The following is a 24982-nucleotide window of genomic DNA, read 5'->3' as shown; positions in this document are numbered from 1 at the left end:
GCAACTAAAAATGACAAGGTTGCAGTGGGATTGCTTGGCACCTGGCGAGCAATCTTTGAGGCCTTAAAGAGCCATGTGGAGCCACAGTCAGAAACATGTGGCTTGCCAGATAGTGAGGAGCTGTGGGCTCCTTTACTGATCTGACTGCTACGCCATGGGCCCCTCTGCTGCTACAGCCATCGAAGGCTTTTGCTGTTACGCCCCCTGTTGACCTGGACGTGCCTTTTGACCCAGGCCTATTGGCCTTCAAAAGGAGATGGATATGCTTTTCTTTGATCCGGGAAGAACGGGATACATAAGGCCTGAAGACCGAGTTGCTTGACAACTTAAAGCGAGACATATTGTTCAAAAGGAATGGAAAATGGAGACTTGTTAGTAATCAAGAAAAGGAATGGAAAACGGAGACTGTTAAATCATGGAACTTAAAGGATTGTTTGTTACCTTTTCTGATCATGAATATGTATAAGCATACTTGATTTTAGTAAGTTAGGGAACCTAAAGGATTGTTTGTTACCTTTCCTGATTGTACATATGTATAGGCATACTTGGGGTTAGTATGTAAAGCAATGTTCTGTATATTTAGAATGTTTGATGTTTGTGTGTGCGTGCTGGTGGAGTGTAGACTCCCCGCACACCCAGCGCTGTTTACTTGCCTTTTATACCTTTTAGAAATATTTGTTTTATAAATATTACAAAATTCAGATTGAGTTGAGACCTCATTTATAACACTGATATGCAGAAAAGAGTCTTATATCAGATATCTGCCTCCTATGCTGGGAAGCTCCTAATCTTTACTAGTTAGTTATGGACAGAATAATGAGTTTAAATATACTTCCAAAAAAATAATCACCACAGATCAGAATATGCTACTCACACATCTATGTATTTAGTCTCCGTATATCACTCAAGATCAGGCATTGCATTTTTTATATCCTTTCAGCATGTTTCCCTAATTCTTCTGCATACAGTGGTGTGTTTGCTTGGAGTTTAATAGCATCTGTTAATTTAATACAACTCCTCCTTGTCCTCCACTGGGAGGCTGTTAAAACAAAAATGTAAGATTTATTACTGGCTCTTGCATTTTTGGCTCTTGAGAGCAAAACAATAATTCTACGATATCGTGATGGTTTTGACCAGTGATGAACAAGCACCTACAACCAGTTTTCTCCTAGGTGTATGACTTGCAGTGATAGTATTCTCTGTAAGGATAGCATTCAAGATTTTTTAGATTATTTGCAGAGCTTCAAATAATAAAGTTGCATGACATATTCTGAACTAGTACTAAAGACAGCATGAGGCAGAAATGCTAGCCAAAGAAAAGAAAACAGATCAGAAAAATCTGGATCAGAAAAATCTGGCTAATATGTTAAGAATTATGTTGAAAATTAACATGACACAGGATAGTAAGAAGAAGAATAGAAAAGCAGGGTGTTCTCAATGCAGCTTTCACTCTCTGCTTCCCTTGGGAAGGTTACAAAGATTCTCTTTCCTTAGCCTTTCTATTGCTAGCTCTTGTACAGTTTCTACTTTGTGAAAAGAGCACCTCCTAGCCTACACATATGAAGCTTATAAATCTGGCATTGATATGCCAATGGCTTTTAAGCACAACTATCTTTCTGAGATCTCCAGTTTTTGCAGACAATCTGGATTTACAGTTCACTTTTTCAATCACACATAACAGCAGAGTGCTTTGTCCTACAATTATCTCTCTTGAGATCACAGACTTGGAAAGTCAATTCATTGCTTATCTAAGCTTCCACATAAATAAATGGTCATCAGAAATTAAAGCCACGTTTGATGACAATGCTGTGTTACTTTCTCCAAGAACTGTGTTATAAAGTAATGCAAGATAACCTCTGGCAGTCATTGATAACAGAGAAATTACAACACCAAAGGTATTTCATGTTTTATGTGGATGTAGATATACATTTATACATTTCCTTAGTTTTTACAATATTCAAAATTCATGGATATTGCATATGGAACACTGGATAGCATAAATAGGTATTCTCTAGGTAAATCCTCACTGGAGTTTTATTTGAAAATTGATATTATCCACCAGGAGGGGATATCAGTATAAAAATGCAAAGGTAACTAGCAAAACAAATATGCATGGATATGCTTTTCATTCATAACAAGACCCCTTTATACTATACTGACCATGTGCAAGAGCTGTAGTGTGCATTTTTTTCCCAGAAGATTCCTCAATGCTGCATGAAAATATGAAACACAACAGTATAAATTAAATTTGTTCCCTGTATTTTTACTCACTAGATGTCAGTATCCTATGAAAAGCTAACTGCTGGGGGTCAACAAATCTTCCTAAAAAAGGAGACAGATTCTCCCCAAATCAGCTCAATAGTCTTCCATCAACTTCATTTGGAGCAGACCAAAACCACATTTTGTACAGATTATCTTCTGACTGGTCTCAGTTTTTATTAAATTAATGGTAAAAACTCAGCGAGGACAAAATGCAAAGCCTCAGGTTGATGGTCTGTTCATCAGAAACTTAAGAAAGCAGAATTGTCCCTATTTGAAAGCATTTGGCTATTGGTTTTTAAATCTGTCTCCCACCAGGTGCTATTCTATCTTCCTCACCATTGCCTGATGTGTCTTGTGCACTTTGCATTAAATTACCAAGGATGTATCAAACAACCTTTTAAGGCACTTCTTCCAGTGCCTTATTTAGTAAAACTACCAGGATCTTCCCCTCCCTAAAATGATACTTTGCACTTCATCATGTTTGTATTATTGGCATAGGTCAACCTGTTGCCTTGGTGATGGAGAATCTGTTTTTTGCTTTAACCTCCATTCTCCAGAGAAAGAAGATAAATGCATGAGGTAAATACCCTCCTAATTCCACATTTCATCTAAACTTACTTCTTTAAAATAGAAGTAATTAAAAATTAAGTTCAATTAAGGATTAAGTTCAAAGGAAGATATCTATTTTTCCCAAGCTGTCTGAATATAGAACATGCTGTTAGAATGTAAAAAACAGTATTATTTCAAGTGAATTCTGTCGATTAATATCTGTTTCTTTATATGAGGTTTCACAGCCCTAACGAGAAAGACCTTCTAATAAGCAGTTTTTACTGCAAGCTCCTGCTCCTCTTCTTCCTCTTACTCCAAAATACAGCAAATCTACAAAGCCAGAAGTCACAGGCAGAGTTATTTTTAGGACCATCATATGACTGAAATTTGGAGAAAAAATAGCACAGTTATTGAACATCCTTACTGTGAATGCATCAGGGGAGAGAACCTTAAATCAGTTCTCTTTCTGTAGCACAGTTGAGAAAATGCAGGAACCAAATCTAATGCATAAAATGACCAAGCTTGAGAGAGAGACTTGCTACAAAACTCCTGAAATTCCATCATATTTTCCTTAAGAAAAACAACAACAACAACAACAAAAACTGTCACTCATATGTAATAAAATGAAGTAGGGATGAAATGTACCTTCTTTTAAATACAACCATCAAATTATCAATTGGCACTCAATTATTTTAACACAATCTTTTGGATCACAGATGATAAAGACCAAGAAACAGTAGACTGTCAGTTCCTCAGGAAATAGATAAAAATTACAGTAGACCGATCACTGTAATATAAGTGATAAGAGTAGACAAACCCACACACTCCTTTGCTTTGTAGACAGAGTGAGGTCAACATGTATCAGACTCTATAAATCAAAACTAAAGGGTTTACCCCATGACATTTTATGCTATACATTTTCTTAATCACATAAAACATTAAAAGCATAACTGTTAGTTTTATAAAACCAAACACTGCTTTCTTAAATAAGGATGTGGAAAGTTTGTTTCCAAATTGCAAACTCCTCAACCCTTCAAAAATCAACGATGTGTAAGAGTCAGATAAGATCACTGCTGGAAACTAACTTGAATTTTTGTCCTAGATAGTCTACGGATTTATAGTGGTTGTGAGCCAATTGGTTACATGAGGAAAAGGGATGAACCAACAAGGACAAATGTAGGAAAGAATCAATTGTTCTGTCCATTTTGGTTCTGCACTTACCGAGCTTTCAGAGATTCAGAGATGAAAATTCTTATTGCTTCCTAAAGAATGCAAATCTCTACAGATCCTCTTTTTTTCTTTTCTCTACTCCCTTAGTTGTTCTAAGCACAGAAAAGATGGAAGTAATTCAAACTGGCAGCTGCAGGCAAATTTGGTGGTAAAAATAGGAACTAAGAGCTTGGAGCTTTTTCACAAGATCATTTCTCTAGCAGTGAGGTTTCTGTTTAGACAGAGCAAACTAGAGCTCTTAATTCTCTAGATGAGTTCTGGAAGTAATAACTGTAATAAGTGAGTTGTTCATAAAGGCTATATAATGTCCAGAATTATTACAAAATCTCTTTGTCTTGCAACACGCAACATTTGGAAAACACAAATTAGTCCATTGGCTCCCAGTCCAAAGGCTGGCCTTTTGGTTTTCTCCTGCCCAGGAGGAGAAATTACAACAGATGAGAACTCAGTAGTGGATCCAGTTGAAATGTTCCAAAAATTCAACACATTGATGAGAAGAAGTTACATTTTGTGAACATTTTTTGATCATCTTCACCGAGCAGAAGAGGCAGAGCACTGGGGATAATTCCATGGCACTCATTTAACTCTACAAAACCCACCAAGGTGCAGAATCCATTCACAGAAAGGAGCCTTTTGTACATGCCAGGCTAAGAAACAGCCCCAGGCAGCACAAGAAAGGATGCACATTCTTGGGTGTGCACCGGAGAGCCCCAAGGACTGGTAACTGAAAAACATAAACAGAAGTCCACATACAGGCACAGACATATATACACTGGCATTACAAGTTCCAGCTGGATGCCTTTTCTCTGTTTGATAAAAGAAGTAATTTTGTGCTTGGGGCAGAGGTGGTAAGGACCCTCAGTCCCCCAGGGAACCCTCTTTACTTCTGGGCCAGGCTGTGTGTGAGAGGTGCTCTCTGCCTGCTCCCTAGTTACTGTCATGGGGCACATCTATTTAGAGAGGAGGTAGCAGAATGAACTGACCCTTACTTTTCCCTGCCATGTGACAGCCACATGGCATGGGGTGGCTTCACTTCTTGCAGGAGGTGAAAGTGGTGCACTTGTGAAAGCTGTGAGCGCTTGCCCTGTCACTCCCAGCCCCCTTAGCAGGCTTCAGGCTCAGCACAGCTGGGATGCTGGCAGTGCTTAAGCTGGAGAGGGAGTTTTTAGGTACCTCCCCTGCACTGAAATCTACAGGCAGTACAGCGATCACACTGAGAAGCAGAAAACTGTGATGCCTGGTACTGCAAGGGAGCTTATTTATGCCACTTGAACTGTTCCCACTTCTGGGACAATGCCCATGAGAAATAATCTCGCCTTTAAATGGCTACAAGACTCCTGCATTTGATTGTAATAAATGCATTGTTAGGCTGGTGGAACTGTTGTTAGAAAAGCTCAACAAAGCTTGTTTTCAGTTCTAAAGCATAATAAGCTAAAGCCACTTGCATATCTGTCACAAAACAGATAAAATAAATCTCAATAAACAGAGCAGGTGAAGATAAGGCAGATGTGCATCCAGAGATCTGAGGAACTACATGTACTGTTTGTTGACAAAAAAAAATAAATAAATAAAAATAAGTCTGAAGCCAGAAAAATGGTGTCTATACCTAGTGGAATTCATTCAGCTACAGGGTTTGGGGATGCCCTATAGAAAAAGCACGTAATTAATTATGCTTTATTCCTGACCTATTTTATATCAGTAAACCACAAATGCTAAGCCTAAAAGTAAAAGAAGTGCTATGTCAGCTTTCAGGGTGAAAAGCACTGTTTTTGTTTCCTCCACAAAAGTGTGTTTAATTATCTCCTGAGACTGAAGCCAGTAGGAATGTTGAACTGTGATCTGTTCTTATTAGTCATTATTCAGTCTTCTCTGAATTAGAAATGCATACAGTTTACACCAATAAAATAAAATGAAATAAAATGAAACAAAATAAAATGAAACGAAATAAAATAAAATAAAATAAAATAAAATAAATAAAATAAAATAAATAAAATAAAATAAAATAAAATAAAATAAAATAAAATAAAATAAAATAAAATAAAATAAAAATCTAACAACCATCTTCAGGTGCATTTTTATAAAGTAATTCAGGGCTTTCTCCAGTACTACTTTGAGATTTCCCTGCTGCAGAAGTTTGAAATATGGAACTGCTGCTGTACAACCTGACTTAATACCAAAGAAATGTCACTGTAGATATTAATCCTGATGCCATACAGCAGAGCACAACCTCTGGTTTAATAGATCTTTAAGCTAGTCTGCCAGCTAATGGAGGTAGCTAAACCTTCTAGAAGCTGAGCGACACTTCAATTTAGGCCAGCTGTGGCCCAGAACAAAGCACAGTGGGCCTACTTTTGCTCTGTTCTGTGTCATTTTCAATTAAGTATTGCAAAGGGTCCACCCTTAATAAAATCATGAACTTTATCCACTACTCATGGCTTATTTTGATTATGAGCCAGCTCCAGGAGAGAAATCACAATGACTATCCAGCCATGTGTCAGAAGCCATAAAGTATTTTTGTTCCCACCAGAGCAAAGTTGGAGTAAAGTCAGTTCAGCACAAGCCTGCCTAAAAGAAAAGCAGGAGAGCAACATTTTATATTAATCCCCTAATAAAATTGGAAACGGGAATAATGGGCATTCTTATCCTGTTCCTGATTTGCTACTCTAACAGTACTGTATCTATTATCTTCTGTAATTTGTGAGCTATTTTATTTTAAATTTGCTGCAATATAACTATTACTCGGTGAAACTGAGTAAAATTTGGACCCACTGATACTTCTCTTTTGCCATCTGTGTGAAATCAAGACTGCTAATAATGAATATCTAATAAAAATATGCTGATGTAACTTTTGGATATTGAGGAATGTATCATGAGAGAAAGGATGACAATTGTTTTAAAACTCAGCTATCCCTATATACCCTAAGAAGCAACACAAGGATAAGAAAAACATGTCTGTTAATACCACTTCTAATATAAGCCTTTAGTCATTTGGATATACTACTAACCTTAAGTCTTCTATTGTTATCATTTAATATTTTTCCAGACAAATTAATCTCAACATTTTTCAGGACCATTTTTTTTCCTATAATTTCCACAGCACTGTATCTCTATAAACCTTTATCCAGCATAAAGCTGTAAACCCAAGAATGATCGCTCAGGACACTGGTTGGTGGAGTCCCTTGGGAGGCGGTTCTGAAGGGCAGAGGAGTCCAGGAAGGCTGGGCACTCTTCAAGAGGGAAGTCTTAATGGCGCAGGAACGGTCTGTCCCCACGTGCCCAAAGACGAGCTGGCGGGGAAGAAGACCGGCCTGGCTCAACAGAGAATTGTGGCTTGATCTTAGGAGGAAAAAGAGGGTTTATAAGCTTTGGAAAAGTGGGCAGGCCACTAAGGAGGACTTTAAAGAAGTAGCGAGGCTGTGCAGGGACAAAATTAGGAAGGCCAAAGCTCATCTGGAGCTCAATCTGGCTACTGCCGTTAAAGATAACAAAAAACGTTTCTATAAATACATCAACACAAAAAGGAGGACTAAGGAGAATCTCCATCCTTTACTGGATGAGGGGGGAAACTTAGTTACAAGAGATGAGGAAAAGGCAGAGGTGCTCAATGCCTTCTTTGCCTCAGTCTTTAGCGGCAATACCGGATGTTCTCTGGATACTCAGTACCCTGAGCTGGTGGAAGGGGATGGGGAGCAGGATGTGGCCCTCATTATCCATGAAGAACTGGTTGGTGACCTGCTACGGCACTTAGATGTGCACAAGTCGATGGGGCCGGATGGGATCCACCCAAGGGTACTGAGGGAACTGGCAGAGGAGCTGGCCAAGCCACTATCCATCATTTATCAGCAGTCCTGGCTATTGGGGGAGGTCCCAATCGACTGGCGGCTAGCAAATGTGACGCCCATCTACAAGGGCCGGAGGGCAGACCCGGGAAACTACAGGCCTGTCAGTTTGACCTCAGTGCCAGGAAAGCTCATGGAGCAGATCCTCCTGAGAGTCATCATGCAACACTTGCAGGGCAAGCAGGCGATCAGGCCCAGTCAGCATGGCTTTATGAAAGGCAGGTCATGCCTGACGAACCTGATCTCCTTCTATGACAAAGTGACGCGCTGGGTGGAAGAGGGAAAGGCTGTGGATGTGGTCTACCTTGACTTCAGCAAGGCTTTTGACACCGTCTCCCACAGCATTCTCCTCAAGAAACTGGCTGCCCTAGGCTTGGACTGGCGCACGCTTCGTTGGGTTAGAAACTGGCTGGATAGCCGGGCCCAAAGAGTCGTGGTGAATGGAGCCAAGTCCAGTTGGAGGCCAGTCACTAGTGGCGTCCCCCAGGGCTCGGTGCTGGGGCCGGTCCTCTTTAATATCTTCATCGATGATCTGTGTTGCAGGAAGCACGGTCGAAAGCACGACAGACACACAGTAGAGTCAGATCATGCTCCATTTTATTGCCCGAATAGCCTAACTTTTATAGAGAACTTAACAGGGGTGGACAGTGTTTCACACAAGATTATTGGTCAAAAGCACTCAGACAAACAGCTACAAGAAAACAACCCCACCTGCAAGAAAACAACCCCCTTGTGATTAGCAGTCACATAGACCTTGTCCTTGAGGCCAGCTACTGGTAACAATATTTTCCTGAATTCCTCAATTGGGCGATGTGGGAACACTGTCATGGGAACTTCTCATAGTTGCCCTGGTAGCTTGGTTTGCTCAGCTACAGCAAGCCATGGGATTTTTGCTGTTTCAAGAAATCCCTCAACAATTCCCCCTTCTTCTTTTGAGCAAACCAAGCCTGACACAGCAGTTTTACAAGTAACTCTTTAGCTATACTTACAACACACAACGATGATTACCACCACCATAAACCAAATCCTTAATCCCCTTGTGATTAAACCCAGCAACCATCTACACTTTGTTTCAAACAAGTCAGTGAACCATTGATTGAAAGGATTGATACCATATTGAATCTTTCTCATGTGCTCTTTCAGGAAAGTAATGGATTTGTGAATTGACACATTATGATCAAAAAGGTTTAAACAGTACATTCCCTTAAAGTCCTCACACCCATTCCTTTGAGCCAAAAGCAAGATGTCAATAGCAGCTTGATCCTGTAAAAGCAGATGTTGCAGACTATTTTGATCTGGTAACATCTCCTCAAGTATCTGTCGTGGCATAGGCTTGCCTCTCGGCCCAGCATACCAATTTTTCTAAGTTGTTACATGCGGCCGCAGATGCCACTCCAGGCACTGAAATTGCTAATGCCGCTCTAGCTGCAACCCCACACAATTCAACATTATCATTGCAATCCAATGCAAGCAATGTCCATTTATGTCTGGTGATCTCACGCAACTGTAACAAGCTAGGAGCAAATACAATGAGTTTATCTATGTAACATGGACATCTGATAGCATTTGCAGGGATACCTTGCCAGGCCCCATCCCCACAAATCAGAAGCACATCAGGAGGTAAGGCCAAAGCTGTACAATTGTTCCAAACACTGTAGTTGTTACCCCTTGTCTCCATGCTACAAACCCCTAAACCCTGCTTAGCAGCGTCATTGCAATCACAGGTGTTATTTGTGTCTTTGTACCAGTATGACCTTTTCCAGGTTCCTGTAGCAGGAATCATCTGATATCCACGGCTACGTTCACTTTTGTAGCCACCTTTCAGGTTGATACACATTTGACTACAGATACCAAGGTTTTGACATTCATCAATGTCTCCACAGTTTCTCTTGTCTATAAACTCAAACCCAGCTGGACAGTCACATTCATTTATGATGCATTCCTTCAGGGGCTCATCACCCCAGTCCTTGCAGTCTCTCTGCTGGTTACACACTTTATTGATATCTATGCATTCTCCACTTCTGCACTTGAATTTGCCAGGTCCAGAACACTGAATAACATTGTTACAGTTTGCTTCATCAGTGCCATACAGACAGTCTCTCACACCACTGCACTGCCTACTCCCATGGACACAGTTCCCATCTTCACATCTGAAATGGTCTGGCCTGCAGGTCCGAGAAGGGCAGTTAATTTCATCACTTCCATCCTTGCAATCAGGATCTCCATCACATCGCCACTTCTTGTGGATACATTCACCTGAGCCGCACTGCACCTCACTCGTAGCACACTTCACTGGAGGTGCAGGCTGGCGGCCACACTGCTCCAAAGATTCATCCGAGTGGTTGGAGCAGTCAGCATCATCATCACACACCCAGCTGATAGGGATGCAGGTAGAACTCTTGCACTGAAACTCATGAACACCACAGGTAGGAGGTGCACACTCCAACTCATCGCTACCATCACTGCAGTCATCTTGAACATTGCAGACAAAGCTTTTGGAAATACATTGCCCACTACTGCATGTGAATTCTGCTGCACTACAAGTCACAATGCCACAACTCTCTTCATCTTCTCCACTGTCGCAGTCCTTTTCACCATCACATTTCCAGGACACTGGGATACACTGGGTTGACTGAGAACCACACCTGATTTCATTTACCCGGCATGTTCTCGTATGACACAGCTCAGCACTCTCATCAGACCCATTTTCACAGTCCGGATCCCCATCACACTGCCATCTATTTGGCACACACTGACCACTGTTGCACACAAAGTCAGATTCAGCACACGTCTTCTTCACACAAGCACTCTCATCACTGCCATCTGAGCAGTCTTCACATTTTGCTCTAGCACCGTCGGCAGCAGTGCACAGGCCGGCGAGGGCGAGCAGCAGGCAGAGTGCCCCGCAGCGCGGCAGCGCCTGCCGCCGCCCCGCACCGTCACCTGTGTCACTTATACTACTCCTATTACCCATGCTGTTAGTGTCAGTGGCATCCTCCTGGCACCGTTTCCGTCTTTGTCGCCCCTTACTCTCCCCCTTTTCTTTTTGCCACTGACCATTCACCACAAATGGATGAGACACATGATTACTAGTTAGGAAAGAGAGTGTAACGTCTGCTATACGGCTGCAGGCCGTGCCAGCTGCAACCCTAGAAGCTGTTTGTGAACGAGCCTGACGGTGGTCATTTGGCGGTGTAATCTGCGTCTCTGCTCTCCTGCCCTGCAATAGAGCTAAATCGTCATTAATAGTCTGTAGAATGTGGCAACCCCACGGAATATTATCCAGAAACATAGTTATAACACCGATCTGGGGACGAATAGTCTTTTTTTGCATTGCAAAATAACTTCTTATAAAAAGAATGCCAGAGAGAAGCAGCACAGCCGCTGCTGCCGCTGCCTCCATGGTTACGTCAGACAGGCTGCAGAGTCCTGATCTCCGCCCCTCTGCTCTGTGCCGACTCGCCACACGGTGAGGGTCGGCCGCCATTGTCCACTGACGCCTCTGGTCTCCCGTAGTAACTCGATCTCGGATGGCCCGTATCGCACCGCGATTCCGCGTCTCTCCGCGATTCCGCGTCTCACCGCAATTCCCTTTTCCGCGTCTCTCCGCGATTCCGCGTCTCACCGCGATTCCGCGTCTCTCCGCGATTCCTTTTTCCGCGTCTCTCCGCGATTCCACGTCCCGCCGCAAGTCCGTTTCCCGCGGCCCTCCGCAAATTCCACGTCCCGCCGCAACTCTAATTCCCGCGGCCCTCCGCAAATTCCACGTCCCGCCGCAACTCTAATTCCCGCGGCCCTCCGCAAATTCCACGTCCCGCCGCAACTCCGTTTCCCGCGGCCCTCCGCAAATTCCACGTCCCGCCGCAACTCCGTTTCCCGCGGCCCTCCGCAATTCCACGTCCCGCCGCAAAACCCCGTTCCCCGAGGTTTTCCGCGTGTCTCAGCGGGAATACCACGCCTCACCGTGAGTCCTGTGTACCGTGTTTCTGGGCCGGTGTCCGGTCCGCTCAAGCGCCGGTCGGATGGGCGCTCCGAAGTCCCGACGGCGCGGCGAGGTCGCGGCGCCGCTGGTCCCGGCGCCGCTGGTCTCCTGGTCTACCTGCGTTCGGATGTGCCGGCGCCGCTGGTGTCCCGCTGCGCTGCGATGTTTGTCCCGGCGAAGCTGCGATGTTCCGTTCGGGTCCTGTTCAGGTCTCAGCCTGTTCGGGCGCCATATGTTGCAGGAAGCACGGTCGAAAGCACGACAGACACACAGTAGAGTCAGATCATGCTCCATTTTATTGCCCGAATAGCCTAACTTTTATAGAGAACTTAACAGGGGTGGACAGTGTTTCACACAAGATTATTGGTCAAAAGCACTCAGACAAACAGCTACAAGAAAACAACCCCACCTGCAAGAAAACAACCCCCTTGTGATTAGCAGTCACATAGACCTTGTCCTTGAGGCCAGCTACTGGTAACAATATTTTCCTGAATTCCTCAATTGGGCGATGTGGGAACACTGTCATGGGAACTTCTCATAGTTGCCCTGGTAGCTTGGTTTGCTCAGCTACAGCAAGCCATGGGATTTTTGCTGTTTCAAGAAATCCCTCAACAGATCTGGACGAGGGCATCGAGTGCACCCTCAGTAAGTTCGCAGATGACACCAAGCTAGGTGCGTGTGTCGATCTGCTTGAGGGTAGGAAAGCTCTGCAGGAGGATCTGGATAGGCTGCACCGGTGGGCTGAGGTCAACTGCATGAAGTTCAACAAGGCCAAGTGCCGGGTCCTGCACCTGGGGTGCAATAACCCCAAGCAGAGCTACAGGCTGGGAGAGGAATGGTTGGAGAGCTGCCAGGCAGAGAAGGACCTGGGAGTGATGGTGGATAGTCGGCTGAATATGAGCCAGCAGTGTGCTCAGGTGGCCAAGAAGGCCAACGGCATCCTGGCTTGTATCAGGAACAGCGTGACCAGCAGGGCTAGGGAGGTGATCGTCCCCCTGTACTCAGCTCTGGTGAGGCCGCACCTCGAGTACTGTGTTCAGTTTTGGGCCCCTCGCTACAAGAAGGACATCGAGGTGCTTGAGCGGGTGCAGAGAAGGGCGACGAAGCTGGTGAGGGGCCTGGACAACAAGTCCTACAAGGAGCGGCTGAGGGAGCTGGGCTTGTTCAGCCTGGAGAAGAGGAGGCTCAGGGGCGACCTTATCGCTCTCTATGGGTACCTTAAGGGAGGCTGTAGTGAGGTGGGGGTTGGCCTGTTCTCCCACGTGCCTGGTGACAGGACGAGGGGGGAATGGGCTTAAGTTGAGCCAGGGGAGTTTTAGGTTAGATGTTAGGAAGAACTTCTTCACTGAAAGGGTTGTGAGGCACTGGAACAGGCTGCCCAGGGAAGTGGTGGAGTCACCATCCCTGGAAGTCTTCAAAAGACGTTTAGATGTAGAGCTTAGGGAAATGGTTTAGTGGGGACTGTTAGCATTAGGTCAGAGGTTGGACTCGATGATCTTGAGGTCTCTTCCAACCTAGAAAATTCTGTAATTCTGTAATTCTGTATTTTTAAAGACAGAAAAAAAAAAAAAAAAAAAAAAACTTTTTACAAAGAACCAATGAATGTCAAAGGTCAAGGCTAGGTGCTTTTTATATTTCAAAAATCTCTTAGGAACAGTTTACATTAAAAAATATATTTTTAAAAGTATTTGTTAATACAATACAACTTCACAAAGTTTAGACTTGTTCATTATGTCAGTCTTTGTAAATTATATGTGATAATAAAGTGCATTGTAGCATGGTAACATAATTCACAATAAATGAGAATTTAAAATGAATGCTTAGTAACCAAAGCCTTTTTTCAATGGTTCAAAGACACATTTTCATTTTATGACATATGTTTCCTGCTCATTACTTGGTACATATTTCATATGCTCGCATTTGGTTGAGGTGTTTAGTAAACAAACTTCAGATGATGCCTAAAGCAGGAGAAGCAAGAGTATTGGATCTGTCACCTTAGCTAACTCTTAGCTAACTCTTACAAAGTTAACAAAAATCTTATTTTAGTTCCTGCTCTGACAGTTCTCACATCAGTCTTAAAAGCCAAATGAGACAGAGACAGAGCAAGAAGGAAAGAAAACAGACAGAAAATATTTAGCAGGTTTTTAAAAGCAAATGCACTACAAAATAAGACAGACACAGAGCCCACCCTCTGGTGTATGTGGAGGGGGGTCCCAAAGGCATAGACTTTCAAAGCCAAGTCCAGAAATCCTGAGTCCTGGCAAGAGCACTTCTTGTGACTGTTGCTAACATCTCTGCCCCCCAGAACCTTAATTACAAGATAATCTATTGACACCCTTACAATATGCACTTCCTTATTTTCCAGAGAAAATTAAGTAGTTGTATGAGCCATTAAAAAAAAAAAAAATAAATTGGGAAATAGAAATTGGTTGCTTTTTAATATAAGAGCTAGCACACAAGTTTGTCTTGTGGCTTTTCAGGCAAGAACGAGTAAATCTCTACAAATAAGATAAATTTGTAGTCCACACTCCTACTATGCCTCCCTGTCACCTTTACCATACACAGGAGTTTATGGTCTGGATACGACATCCTTTTCAACAGATCTAGCTCTTTAGTTGAAACAACAAAAACTCCCAAATTCTGAAGTCTGAGAATCATTCCCTGCAGGAAATTCAAATAGGTAAAAACTCGCCCCCTATTATATCTTCTAATCATTCTTCAAAGCAGGATGTACAATCCTGATTTTGAAGGTCATGTGCTAGAATATAAAAGGGGAATACATAGCCTCTGATTTATCTAAGAAAGAAGGGAGTTTTTAAGACAGAACTGGACTATCAAGGGCATATCACGCACTGGATCAAGGACAGGCCATGCATCTAATGGTAGCAGCTAAGCATTGCTGTTCCCAGCAGTTCCCTAAAATCAAAAAATGTAAACATTTTTTACTGAATCTGTGTTAGGAATAGTAATGTGCAGCAAAGGCTCAGAGTGACAGATCAAACCAGTAAAGCCTGAAATGGACACCGTGAATTGGACCTATGTCAGAACCCTGTTTTTATCAAAGACTGGGGATTGGCTCAATTGTTTGCATGCAACTTAGAAAGAAAACTTAATTTAGTCTGTAGTAAAATCTGAGGTTAAATGAGTGTGAGCAGACTGGTTGTTTCATTAATAATTTCTTTATAACTTTTTGATCTACCTACCTTATACCCCCCTCCCCCAACCCTAACCCTAATGCCCCCACCAACCCCCACCCCCGCCCAAAAAAAAGCACTCTTCAGGGATGGGGATTTAACATTGATTCTTCGAGAAATTACCTTCCTTAGGATGCTTCTAATGATCTGTTGACTCTTTTACCAATACACCAGCAGATGGAAGATAATCCAGTTTGACAGAGATTAAATGTCACTTCTGCTGCACAACACAGAGTTCAGTATAAACTGAATTTAAGTCCCTGTTCTTGTTTTCACAATGCAATCTCTTCATTGCAACTGCGTCAAGGCAGAGCCTTTTTGGTTTTTGGCAGTGAAGGGGGAATCTCAGCATTTTTTCAGCTTGTGGAGACTGAAAGTACCAACCAGAGAGAGGATCTTGAAGTGGAAATCAGCAGAGAAACTTGGTGGAGGAGGTGGTGGTCATAATAGGGACAACAGCTGAAAGGAAGGCATGAGCAGGAAGAAAATCCTACTACGCAAAGACTGTCAAAATAACACAAAAGCAGAAAAATAGCATGAATTGTCCATATTGAATGTTTTGAATGCTCTAGGCTGAAGCTATTAGGCCATGATTTTCAGAGAATGACAATGATCAATAACTTGTTGCAGAGATGCGCAAAATCTGTCAGTGTTAGAAAGAATTCTTTGAGCCGTTTTGCAGTGGTTTAAACAGTATTTACAGTTACATACCACCCCACAATGCAGAAGAAAAAACAGAAACACTTCATCTGAGGACTGAAACACCCGATTACAGCTGGAAACATGCAACCGATTTCTAAATAAACTTCCAACTAAAACCTAACTACACAGTACAGAAAGGCTCTAGAATATGTTTACTCAAAGGACTGCAAACAGTAACAACCTTTAGTAATTGGCTGATCATGGTGAAGATGATGTCACTGGGAATAAAGAAAGGGTTTGGACATGTATTATTTATTATTCCATTTACAAGTAGTTTATGAATAGCTAAGAGATTCTTAATAGCAGTCCTAAGCATGTCACAGACGTTGATAGTATATGCAATACTTGGTTATAAGCAATACATTGTTATAAATTATGCATGGATTTCTGGGACTTTCTAATGGCACTTTATTAAAAATCTGCTGGGTCTATTATTGACCTATTCCACACAATTTTTGAAAAAAAAAATGCAAATTTTGATAAATGTTTATGTTTGACTTTCCACTTACAGTCTCTATTCTCCATTTGATGGTTAAATCAATGGGTGAAGAAAATTAATGGAAATTACTATTTCAGAAAAGCACATTTTAACCAAGCATCATTTTTCAAGTACCTGCATTATATAAAAATGACGATGTTTGTTCAAGGTCGGAAAAACAAGCTGAAAATTACTTTGTATTCAGATTGCAAAGTGCCTTATGCTACCAATTAACTGCATCAGTTTATTTTGTATGTCAAATTCTCTGGTTGATCACTGTCTGCTGCTTTACTACAGCAAGATATAGATATAAAATGTAGCACCATTTTGAGACAGACAAAATACTGAACGGTGCCCATAGGAAACAAAGTTCTGATGCCTTTATTATCATTTTCCTTTACAAGCTGGGAACTGTTTCCAGACTGACCATTTATAATACACCTGTTTCTCACCTTCATTATTTTAGTAAAATGCTGACATTCTATATTCTACACCACCTAAAATCTGATCCCTTGTCTATGCATTTGTTGCAAAGAGATGTTTTAAAATATCATGAAATTTCATCTCAATTTCCCACAGGTGCTTGTCTCTCTCCCATGAACTACCTCCTACACTAAATATGTAAGGTTACTGTGCCCCTTAAACAATTTACTGGTGACCTACTGTGAAGAACATAAGAATTGCTCTTTAAACATTTACCCAAAGCCTGAACTGAATTAAAAGCTTTTCATTTGTTTTCTGATAGTCTGAAAAACTTCAGCAAAGACAATAATGAGAACACTTCCAGTCACTGTCGAGAAATGATCCTTTCTTCCTCTTCCTTGTCACCTTCCTTTCCACAGGGTCCCTTGCTTCATAGCCCTTTTTTATTTTCCCTGTCCTAGGGTCTTGGAGAGTTTGGGGCTACAATGGCATCCCTGTGTTGGCTGTGTTCTGCTGAACTCTTGGACTTGATGATCCTTGTGGGTCCCTTCCAACTTGGGACATTCCATGTTTCTATAATTTTATGATTTTACTGTGGTGAAAATCATCAGTTAGACAAATTTACCAACCTCTAACAGGGTTGTTCTCTCTCTCAGGATCAAAAGACCCAGCACCATTCAAGGTGGAACTGAAAACAGAGAAACATTCTGAATTTCTTAGCCACTTTTCTTTCCATAGACTACAGGGTTGTACTTCTCCCATATGCCAGCACCAACTATCTGCCTTTCAGTCTACTGTTATAAATGAGGCCTGAATTCAATCTGAATTTTGTAGTATTTATAAAACAATTATTTCTAAAAGGTATAAAAGCTATAAAAGATATAAAAGACAAGTAAATAGTACTGGGTGTGCGGGGAGTCTACGCTCCACCAACACGCACACACAAACATCAAACTTTCTAAATATAAAGAACATTGCTTTACATACTAAACCAAGTATGCCTATACATTCATACAATCAGGAAAGGTATCAAACAATCCTTTAAGTTCCGTAACTTAGCAGTCTCCATTTTCCATTCCTTTTGAACAATATGTCTCGCTTTAAGTTGTCAAGCAACTCGGTCTTCAGGCCTTATGTATCCCGTTCTTCCCAGATCGAAGAAAAGCATATCCATCTCCTTTTGAAGGCCAATAGGCCTGGGTCAAAAGGCACGTCCAGGTCAACAGGGGGCGTAACAGCAAAAGCCTTCGATGGCTGTAGCAGCAGAGGGGCCCATGGCGTAGCAGTCAGATCAGTAAAGGAGCCCGCAGCTCCCTCACTATCTGGCAAGCCACACGTTTGTGATTGTGGCTCCACATGGCTCTTTAAGGCCTCAGAGATTGCTCGCCAGGTGCCGAGCAATCCCACTGCAACCTTGTCATTTTTAGTTGCAGAGTCCCACACCTTGACCTCAGTTTGGTCCCATATTTCAGGCTCATAAACTGTCCAATTGTTAATAAGGAGAATAAGCTGTAAGGTTACCAGGACAGTCTTTGTTCCTAAGGACGTATGATTCCCCATAATGCGCAACGGCTTACCAGCGAGAGGCAGTTGTGTGCACAGGTCCGCTTCTCTCAGCTGGAGCTTCTCTCCAGCTCCAGTGCGCCTCTTTCCAGCGACTTTCTGTATAAGCTTCTCTGAGCAGTTTGCTGAGTCTGGCCGAACCTATCTTCATGAGGCGATCAATATGCCTGTTCCTGTCCTGGTCTCCATTCTGCCAACCTGTTCCTCTTCACTTTTTTTTTCCTGCTTCTTTATTGATGTAACTTCATCATGCTGCCTTTTTCTTTTTTTCTTCTTTCTTCTCCTTTCTAGAGGACAGGCTCCCCTCTTATACCCTTCTCTCCACAGCAGTTCTTTTCAAAACAACTTTTCATTGGTCAAACAACTTTGAATGTAACAACAACAGCAAACACCCAGAAACATCCATGCCTTAATGGCTGGAGAACAAGAGAACCACCTGGAGAACAAGAAACCGGAGACTGCATGGAGTCTCCTGAATCACCCTTCTTTGTTCCCTCTAAACTCTTTTATATTCCTGATGGAATTCCTGATTCCTCGTTGTTAAGAGTCAACCGCGGGGCTTTCCAAATCCCCATGGCCCCGTTCCCAAATCTCCCCCTTCTTTATTAATATCAACCATTTTCTCGACACAAATAACCACTCCATATATAACACTACCATTATATTTCTCTTCTGTGGAAAAGACCTCAGAATAGGCAGGGCTGGTGAAAGGTTTTCAAGTGAAAGATTTTTTATATTTTCTTGATCCAACTATTTCAAGACAAAATCCCACCCAGTTTGGTCCCTTAAAAAGACCAGCCAAGTCATTGTGTATATGTGCAATCACCCTTTCAGTCTAAACAAGCCACCTACAAAGTGCTAGATCAGGAATTCCATTCCAAAGGTGCAGTCTAGTGAATGCGTCAGGCAAGTCTTGTGCAGTCAGTTATCTGTTATCAACTGTTGGGCAACTCACTGTTTACACAGTATAGTCTGGTTTCTGCTTGGAGACAATACCTACTGTAGTCAGACTATGTACTCTGTAAATAGAAACAAAATTCCCCAAGGAGTCCAAGCCAGTGCCAACATTTTGCTTTAAATTATTGGACCAAATTAACCATTTCCTACAGTCTGGGATTTGATTTGATTTGTCTCATACTAATCTCCACAATGATTCAGTCACCCTCACATAAACTCCTCATGACGACTCTTCACAGGTTTTATACAACCCCATTGCCTTAAGACTTATAATTGATAAATTATTATGAATAGTATTATCAGCTAGCAGTCTGGCAGTTTAATTACTCTGCATAGTACAAGGAGTTTTATTGCTTTTGCTTTTTGGAGTTTCCATTCAAAAACAGAACAGGTTTATGAGCACAGCATACTTGAAAGTCTAGTTTGCTTCAAGCTGTTGAAATAGTGTTTCTTATTTTCCAGGTTTCTTTCCTTTTTTGGGGAAACAACTGATTTAAGCCTATCCTGGTGAGTAACTCCATAAACACATTTCTGATTTAGTACTAAGTTTCATGTTTCTACAGATAATCCAGCCTCTCCTCTAATGAACACAGCCCGTGAGTTTTACATAAAAGCATCTTATCTTTCAAAGTGACTCAAGTATAGTTCAAGATACTTAACTATGTATATTGGAAAAAAATGGGCCAATTGGCAGGACTGCTAACTGCCCAAGTAACTTTGAAAAAGAACATAACCATCTGGGTCATTCAAGGCAAAGCAATCACACCTATGAGAGTTTTCATATATTCCTAGGATTCTCTTTCAGTTTATTTCAATGAGGGAGTAAAGAGACGACTTGCACCTTTGTGCCTCTAAATAGTTTTCAGATCTAGACACTAAGCCATGCAGCCTAAAATCTTTAACATTTTTGTCCCTGAGCCTCTATAAGCCTTGGACTGGTTGACCTCTATTCCCATGTTTCTCACCAAATAATGACATAAAACATCATCGAATAAAATCAGTTTATTTAAAGTAATATTACGTTGTCATTGCTGCACCTGAACCCGCCTTCCCCCCCTCTTCCCCCCCTTGCAACAGCTTCTTACTGATAACACTGGATAATCTCTCTTTCTTTTATCATGAAAAATATCACCAATGAAAACAGACAAGACTTAGTTTTATTTGCAAGAGATAAATGAAATTCTGCAAAAACAAAGTTGAGACATGCTCCCTTCTCTTTCCCTCCTCCCTCCCCCCCCCCCAACAGGTTTTTATTTATTTATATATATTTTTTATTTATATGTTTACAAAGAATGCAGTGCGCTGTCTTCTTTTATGGGACACTTCACAAGAGAGTGAAGTGACTCCTTGAAGAAAAAAGAAAATATATATATTATTTTGCTATGTGATAATATGCTTTGTTTATGTTAGTCATTTGAATACTGAAGAAGTACAAGACGCACAACATAGAGCCAAAAGAGTCAGAACATACTTCTGGAGTTTATTTCTAGCACATGGTGAAAGTTCACAGTCTAGCTCAGAAAAACCATTTACTTAGCTATTTCCGATTGTTTAACTTCAGCTTGTCCCTGCCTACTGAATCATAAGGTAGCTCCCTGCAGGCATTTAAAGAAAGTCCCTCTCCATACTCCCATTGTGTCATTTAAAGGGATAAGGGGAAGCTACTATTTTTTTATCTTCCTGTAACTAAAAATATATTAAACAAAAATAATAGTTGGAGACAGTTTGTTAAAACAGTATCTCTAAAATGAGGCTTTTCTTGGTCAGTTACTGATGTTATTTTGCTTAGCAGAATGTTTTCACCATTTCCTGTACTTGTTTGAACTAAATTACATTAAAAGGTTTTTATTACAACCAAAACATCAGAAACATTTATGTAAACTAACTCTGAAACTTTTTAAAATTAAGGCATACATTTCTATTAATCCCAGAGACTTTGGCATAGGCTGTACTGGTTTCCTTCTTATAAGCATACACTTTTAAAAGTCAGAGCATAAAACCATCTCTACAAAGAAATCCTTTGGACGTGAGATAATATCTTATGGAGTTGTTCCTTCCACCTATTAACTTCTCCTCATGCTTGGTGTTATGACCAGGTTCACCATTACAGATGAGCCCTCAAGCAAGGGTCTGTTACTCAGCTTTGATTAAAACCTGAATTCTCCAGCAAAACCACAGACCTCTCACCTAAGATCTGTTTTAGTCAATTAGTTTCTACACAAACAATTCAGTGAAAACTCCTTATGAAATTTGTCTTTGATTGCAAGCCATGCATCCCTCACAGGTATCTATTTATTCAGTTCCACAGAATTAAGTGGAATTGCATCTTAAGAAAATAAAAAATAATGTGGCTTTATTCTACTCTCCCTCATCTCCCTAGTTTGACAATATGCAATTGTCTGCAGTGTAAAAGAATAAATGATTTTACTTCATCTTTAGCAGACACTGGAGATAGCAGGGTGACATTTAAGTCATTCAGGGAAGTAATGGGTAAGTTTAGAGCTATTGGATAAAAAGCAATAAAAGGGGTTTTAGTTCAAATGGCCTTCAGTGAAATAGTTAACTATTTTCACATTGGCAAACTGTAAGACTGTTCAACCTCTGAATGGGTACTAAGCACTTAAGATATGCCATAGTCATTGCTTCAGTTGCACTGTCCAGACTCAACCATTAGTAAAACATCAGTCCTCAGGTGATTTGTGGTTGTGACTTTTATGGATACATGAGATGGGAAATGTATACAAAAATGGACATTTATATCCTGGATCACAGTTCTGTGGACAGTGTAAAGGATGCAAGATATTCCACTGGCACACAGTACCAAAGGATTTAAATATTTCTGATCTTACTGTGACTAGCACCATCACATGTAGCAACATTCTTTTTCTCTACAACACACAGTTATGCTCAATTCCAGGAGCCTGAGCTCACTACAGACCAGCACACATTACTGCATTACACCAGTAGGAACTGTTTGCCTTGATTTGCTCCCTGCTGCGTTTCCCTATTAGCCTTGTTGCTCTGCTCTGTTAGATCTGTATTCCTGTCAAGTTCCTATCTCTGTCAATCCAGTAAAGACAAGTCTGGAAGATTTTCATGATTCCCAGCCTTTGAATTTTGACATATAAGGGGAGAAGGAGAAGAAACATTGGAGAGCTAGATTAGGACAGAATGAGGAAACCATGACAAAAAAAGAAATGGCTAGAAAACAAACAAACAAACAATATATGCTTATGATCCCTTTTCATTTAAAAGCTCAGTGTATTTTTACAAATTACGTAATGGCTCCAGTTTGGTAAATGAACAAATTCAGCTCAGTGACCTTTAGCAATATATTCAAGATCCTTCATGCAGTACTGAAATCCCACTCTCCCCTTCATTGTCCTTTTGATGCATATCACATCTAGCCTACAGCTCAACAGAACAGATTGAAAAATAAACAATTAACTATTTTATATATTTTATACAATTTTAAGATTAGAACTTGCCAAAACTCATGGATAGGCCTGATCTCAAACTTGGGCTACATCTGTCTAAACAATCAGGCTGCTTTTGACCCAAGCTTTCAACACTCAGCTTTAAAAAACACATTCAAAGAATTCAAAATAAACTTAATTTAAGGTCATGTAAATGAATTATTTTACTTTTAATTATGCATTTTACTTTTAATTTATGTAAAATGTTGGTATGAATTTTAATTATTGTTAGGAAGTTTTGTATTTTGACAGCTAGTGATATGTGTCACCTGATTAGCACAGAGGAAGAAAGAGAAAATACGGGCAGGTAAGTTAACTAGCCTGTTTTTTTGCTTAAAAGTTAAGCAGGCAAATATTTAATAGCTTTGATTTTTATGTTATACTCTTTCAGTTTTATATTCATATTCAGTAGACATATTCATGTCACTAATGACCATAACTGGAATAATTCAATTGCCTGGTCATGGTTAATTTGCAAACCCAGGAAAACAATACCAATTTTCAACATTTAAATCAGAATCATAGATATTCAAGATTAACTTAAAAATATGTATCAGATGAAAACGAGGATTCTAAAGACCATTAATCCAGGAAGAAATGGGCAAGTCATAAAATATACCAGTCTGAGCAGAAGTTCAGGTCTATACTGTATAAAGTCTACACAAACCTGTTTTTATCCCCACCATAAGGTGAAAGGTTGAAACAATCCTTGGAACTGTACAACACAAGAAGTGACAAGACATTACCTGGCAAGCAACAGGGAAAGTCATATGATCCAAAGTCATAATGACAGTCGTTATTTAACAGCACTTGTTCTCCCTCATAAAGCATAGACTGAAGAGTTGTGAGCAAAATCTCCCTGTCAAGAATGAAACAGTGATTAATGTCAATAAATTAGTACATGTCTTAACTGCCTACATAACCTGAGAATAACTCATTGTCATGTCTTTTATGCCCATAAGCATACCTTGGCCTACATACTTCTGTTTTTCACTCTATTTGATGGGGCAGTCTTCAAAGGATTCCAATTTCTCAACAACACATATGAAGGGATTTGAGCTCCTAGGACGAGCCACAGGAAAATAAATTTAAAAAGCAGAAGCTGAACTTTGAAATTATCAACATTCAAGAACAGGTATGAAACCAAATACTGCAGGTTCTCAGTGTCCATAAAAGATTACAGTCAGTTACACTCAGAAAGGAAAGAAGCTATGGTGATGGCTTTCAAAACATAAAAAAAAAAAAAAAAGCAATCTGTGAAGAAAAGTCCAGTACTGGTTGCTCAAAACTAAGCAAGCCTAGATTCAGAGGCCACAAACAGAATTTCTGCAGGTATCTGGTGATACAGTACTTTATAGACATTGAAATACTTGGATATGACTTTGTATCCACTTGCTTTTTTGATATCCCATTAACAATATTAAATGACTGACTAATGTGTGAGCCTCTCTTGTACATTCTTTTGCTGTAATATCAAAGCACTTTCATACTGGTTTCCTAACTTCTGTGGTCATTTTAAAATGTTTGTTATATATAATCAAGCTTTTTGTATGAGGACCGAGCTTTAAATTTGGACTCTAAGTTACCACATTTGCAATCTCATCTGATATAGACAAGCAACATGATTGGATTCATTCAATCTGTTCACTTTTGAGAATACACCTTAATTTGAGCGTAAGTTCCAATGGCTGTTTTTTGATGGCCCATGAACAGAAAAAAGAATTGTATTCCTCAGGAACCTAATATTTTTCAAGTTACAGCTCAGCATCTAATCAAGGTTATTTTGGTTAATAAAGCAAAAATTCCATCAAAAGAAATAAATTATTTTCTGAAAATTTTAAGGAGCCAAACCTACCCTGGGAGGATCTATTCTATAAAGCAGAACAATTCTGTATGAACATTGGATGTGTCCAGATACAGCTATACAGTTTAAAAACAAAACAAAACAAAACAAAACAAAACAAAAAGTAGTTATGTCAGACCTAATTTAAGGTTGTGCATAATGTCAAACAGATGAAAATTCAGTTTCCACTCAATAGGCAAGAAGTAAAGAAGATAAGGACACTATCTATGTTCATTTCCTCCTAATATTTCCTCCTAATATTTGTTGTCATCATGAAATCTAAAAGTGAAGGTGAAGCTTTAGCAGGTTTGATAACAAGGAATTCTCAAGGACATTACAGCTTAACACAGACAGGGTCAGAAAAAGTAAAACCAAACTGCTGTTGTCAAACCTGGAGTTCAAAGCAAATCGATTTTGAAACTATAAGACATATACAGGCTGTTCATCCGAATTCAGGCAGTAATGGTTGTACACCTTATCAAAA

General features: G+C 40.6%; 1 protein-coding gene across 1 annotated transcript; it reads right to left on the bottom strand.

Annotated features, from left to right (window-relative positions):
- Positions 1 to 6951: 6951 nt before the first annotated feature.
- LOC116485598 (very low-density lipoprotein receptor-like) lies at positions 6952 to 10845 on the bottom strand (the record flags this gene model as incomplete). Its single annotated transcript, XM_032181089.1, has 2 exons — positions 6952 to 6960; positions 9568 to 10845. Coding segments are annotated over 2 exons (1287 nt in total), but the record flags the coding sequence as incomplete, so codon positions are not given.
- Positions 10846 to 24982: the final 14137 nt, after the last annotated feature.

Source organism: Aythya fuligula, chromosome 2 (genome assembly GCF_009819795.1).
Source record: "Aythya fuligula isolate bAytFul2 chromosome 2, bAytFul2.pri, whole genome shotgun sequence".
NCBI classification, from domain to species: domain Eukaryota; kingdom Metazoa; phylum Chordata; class Aves; order Anseriformes; family Anatidae; genus Aythya; species Aythya fuligula.
Note: the sequence above shows the minus strand (reverse complement) of the source record. Positions and strands in the feature narration are given on the sequence as shown.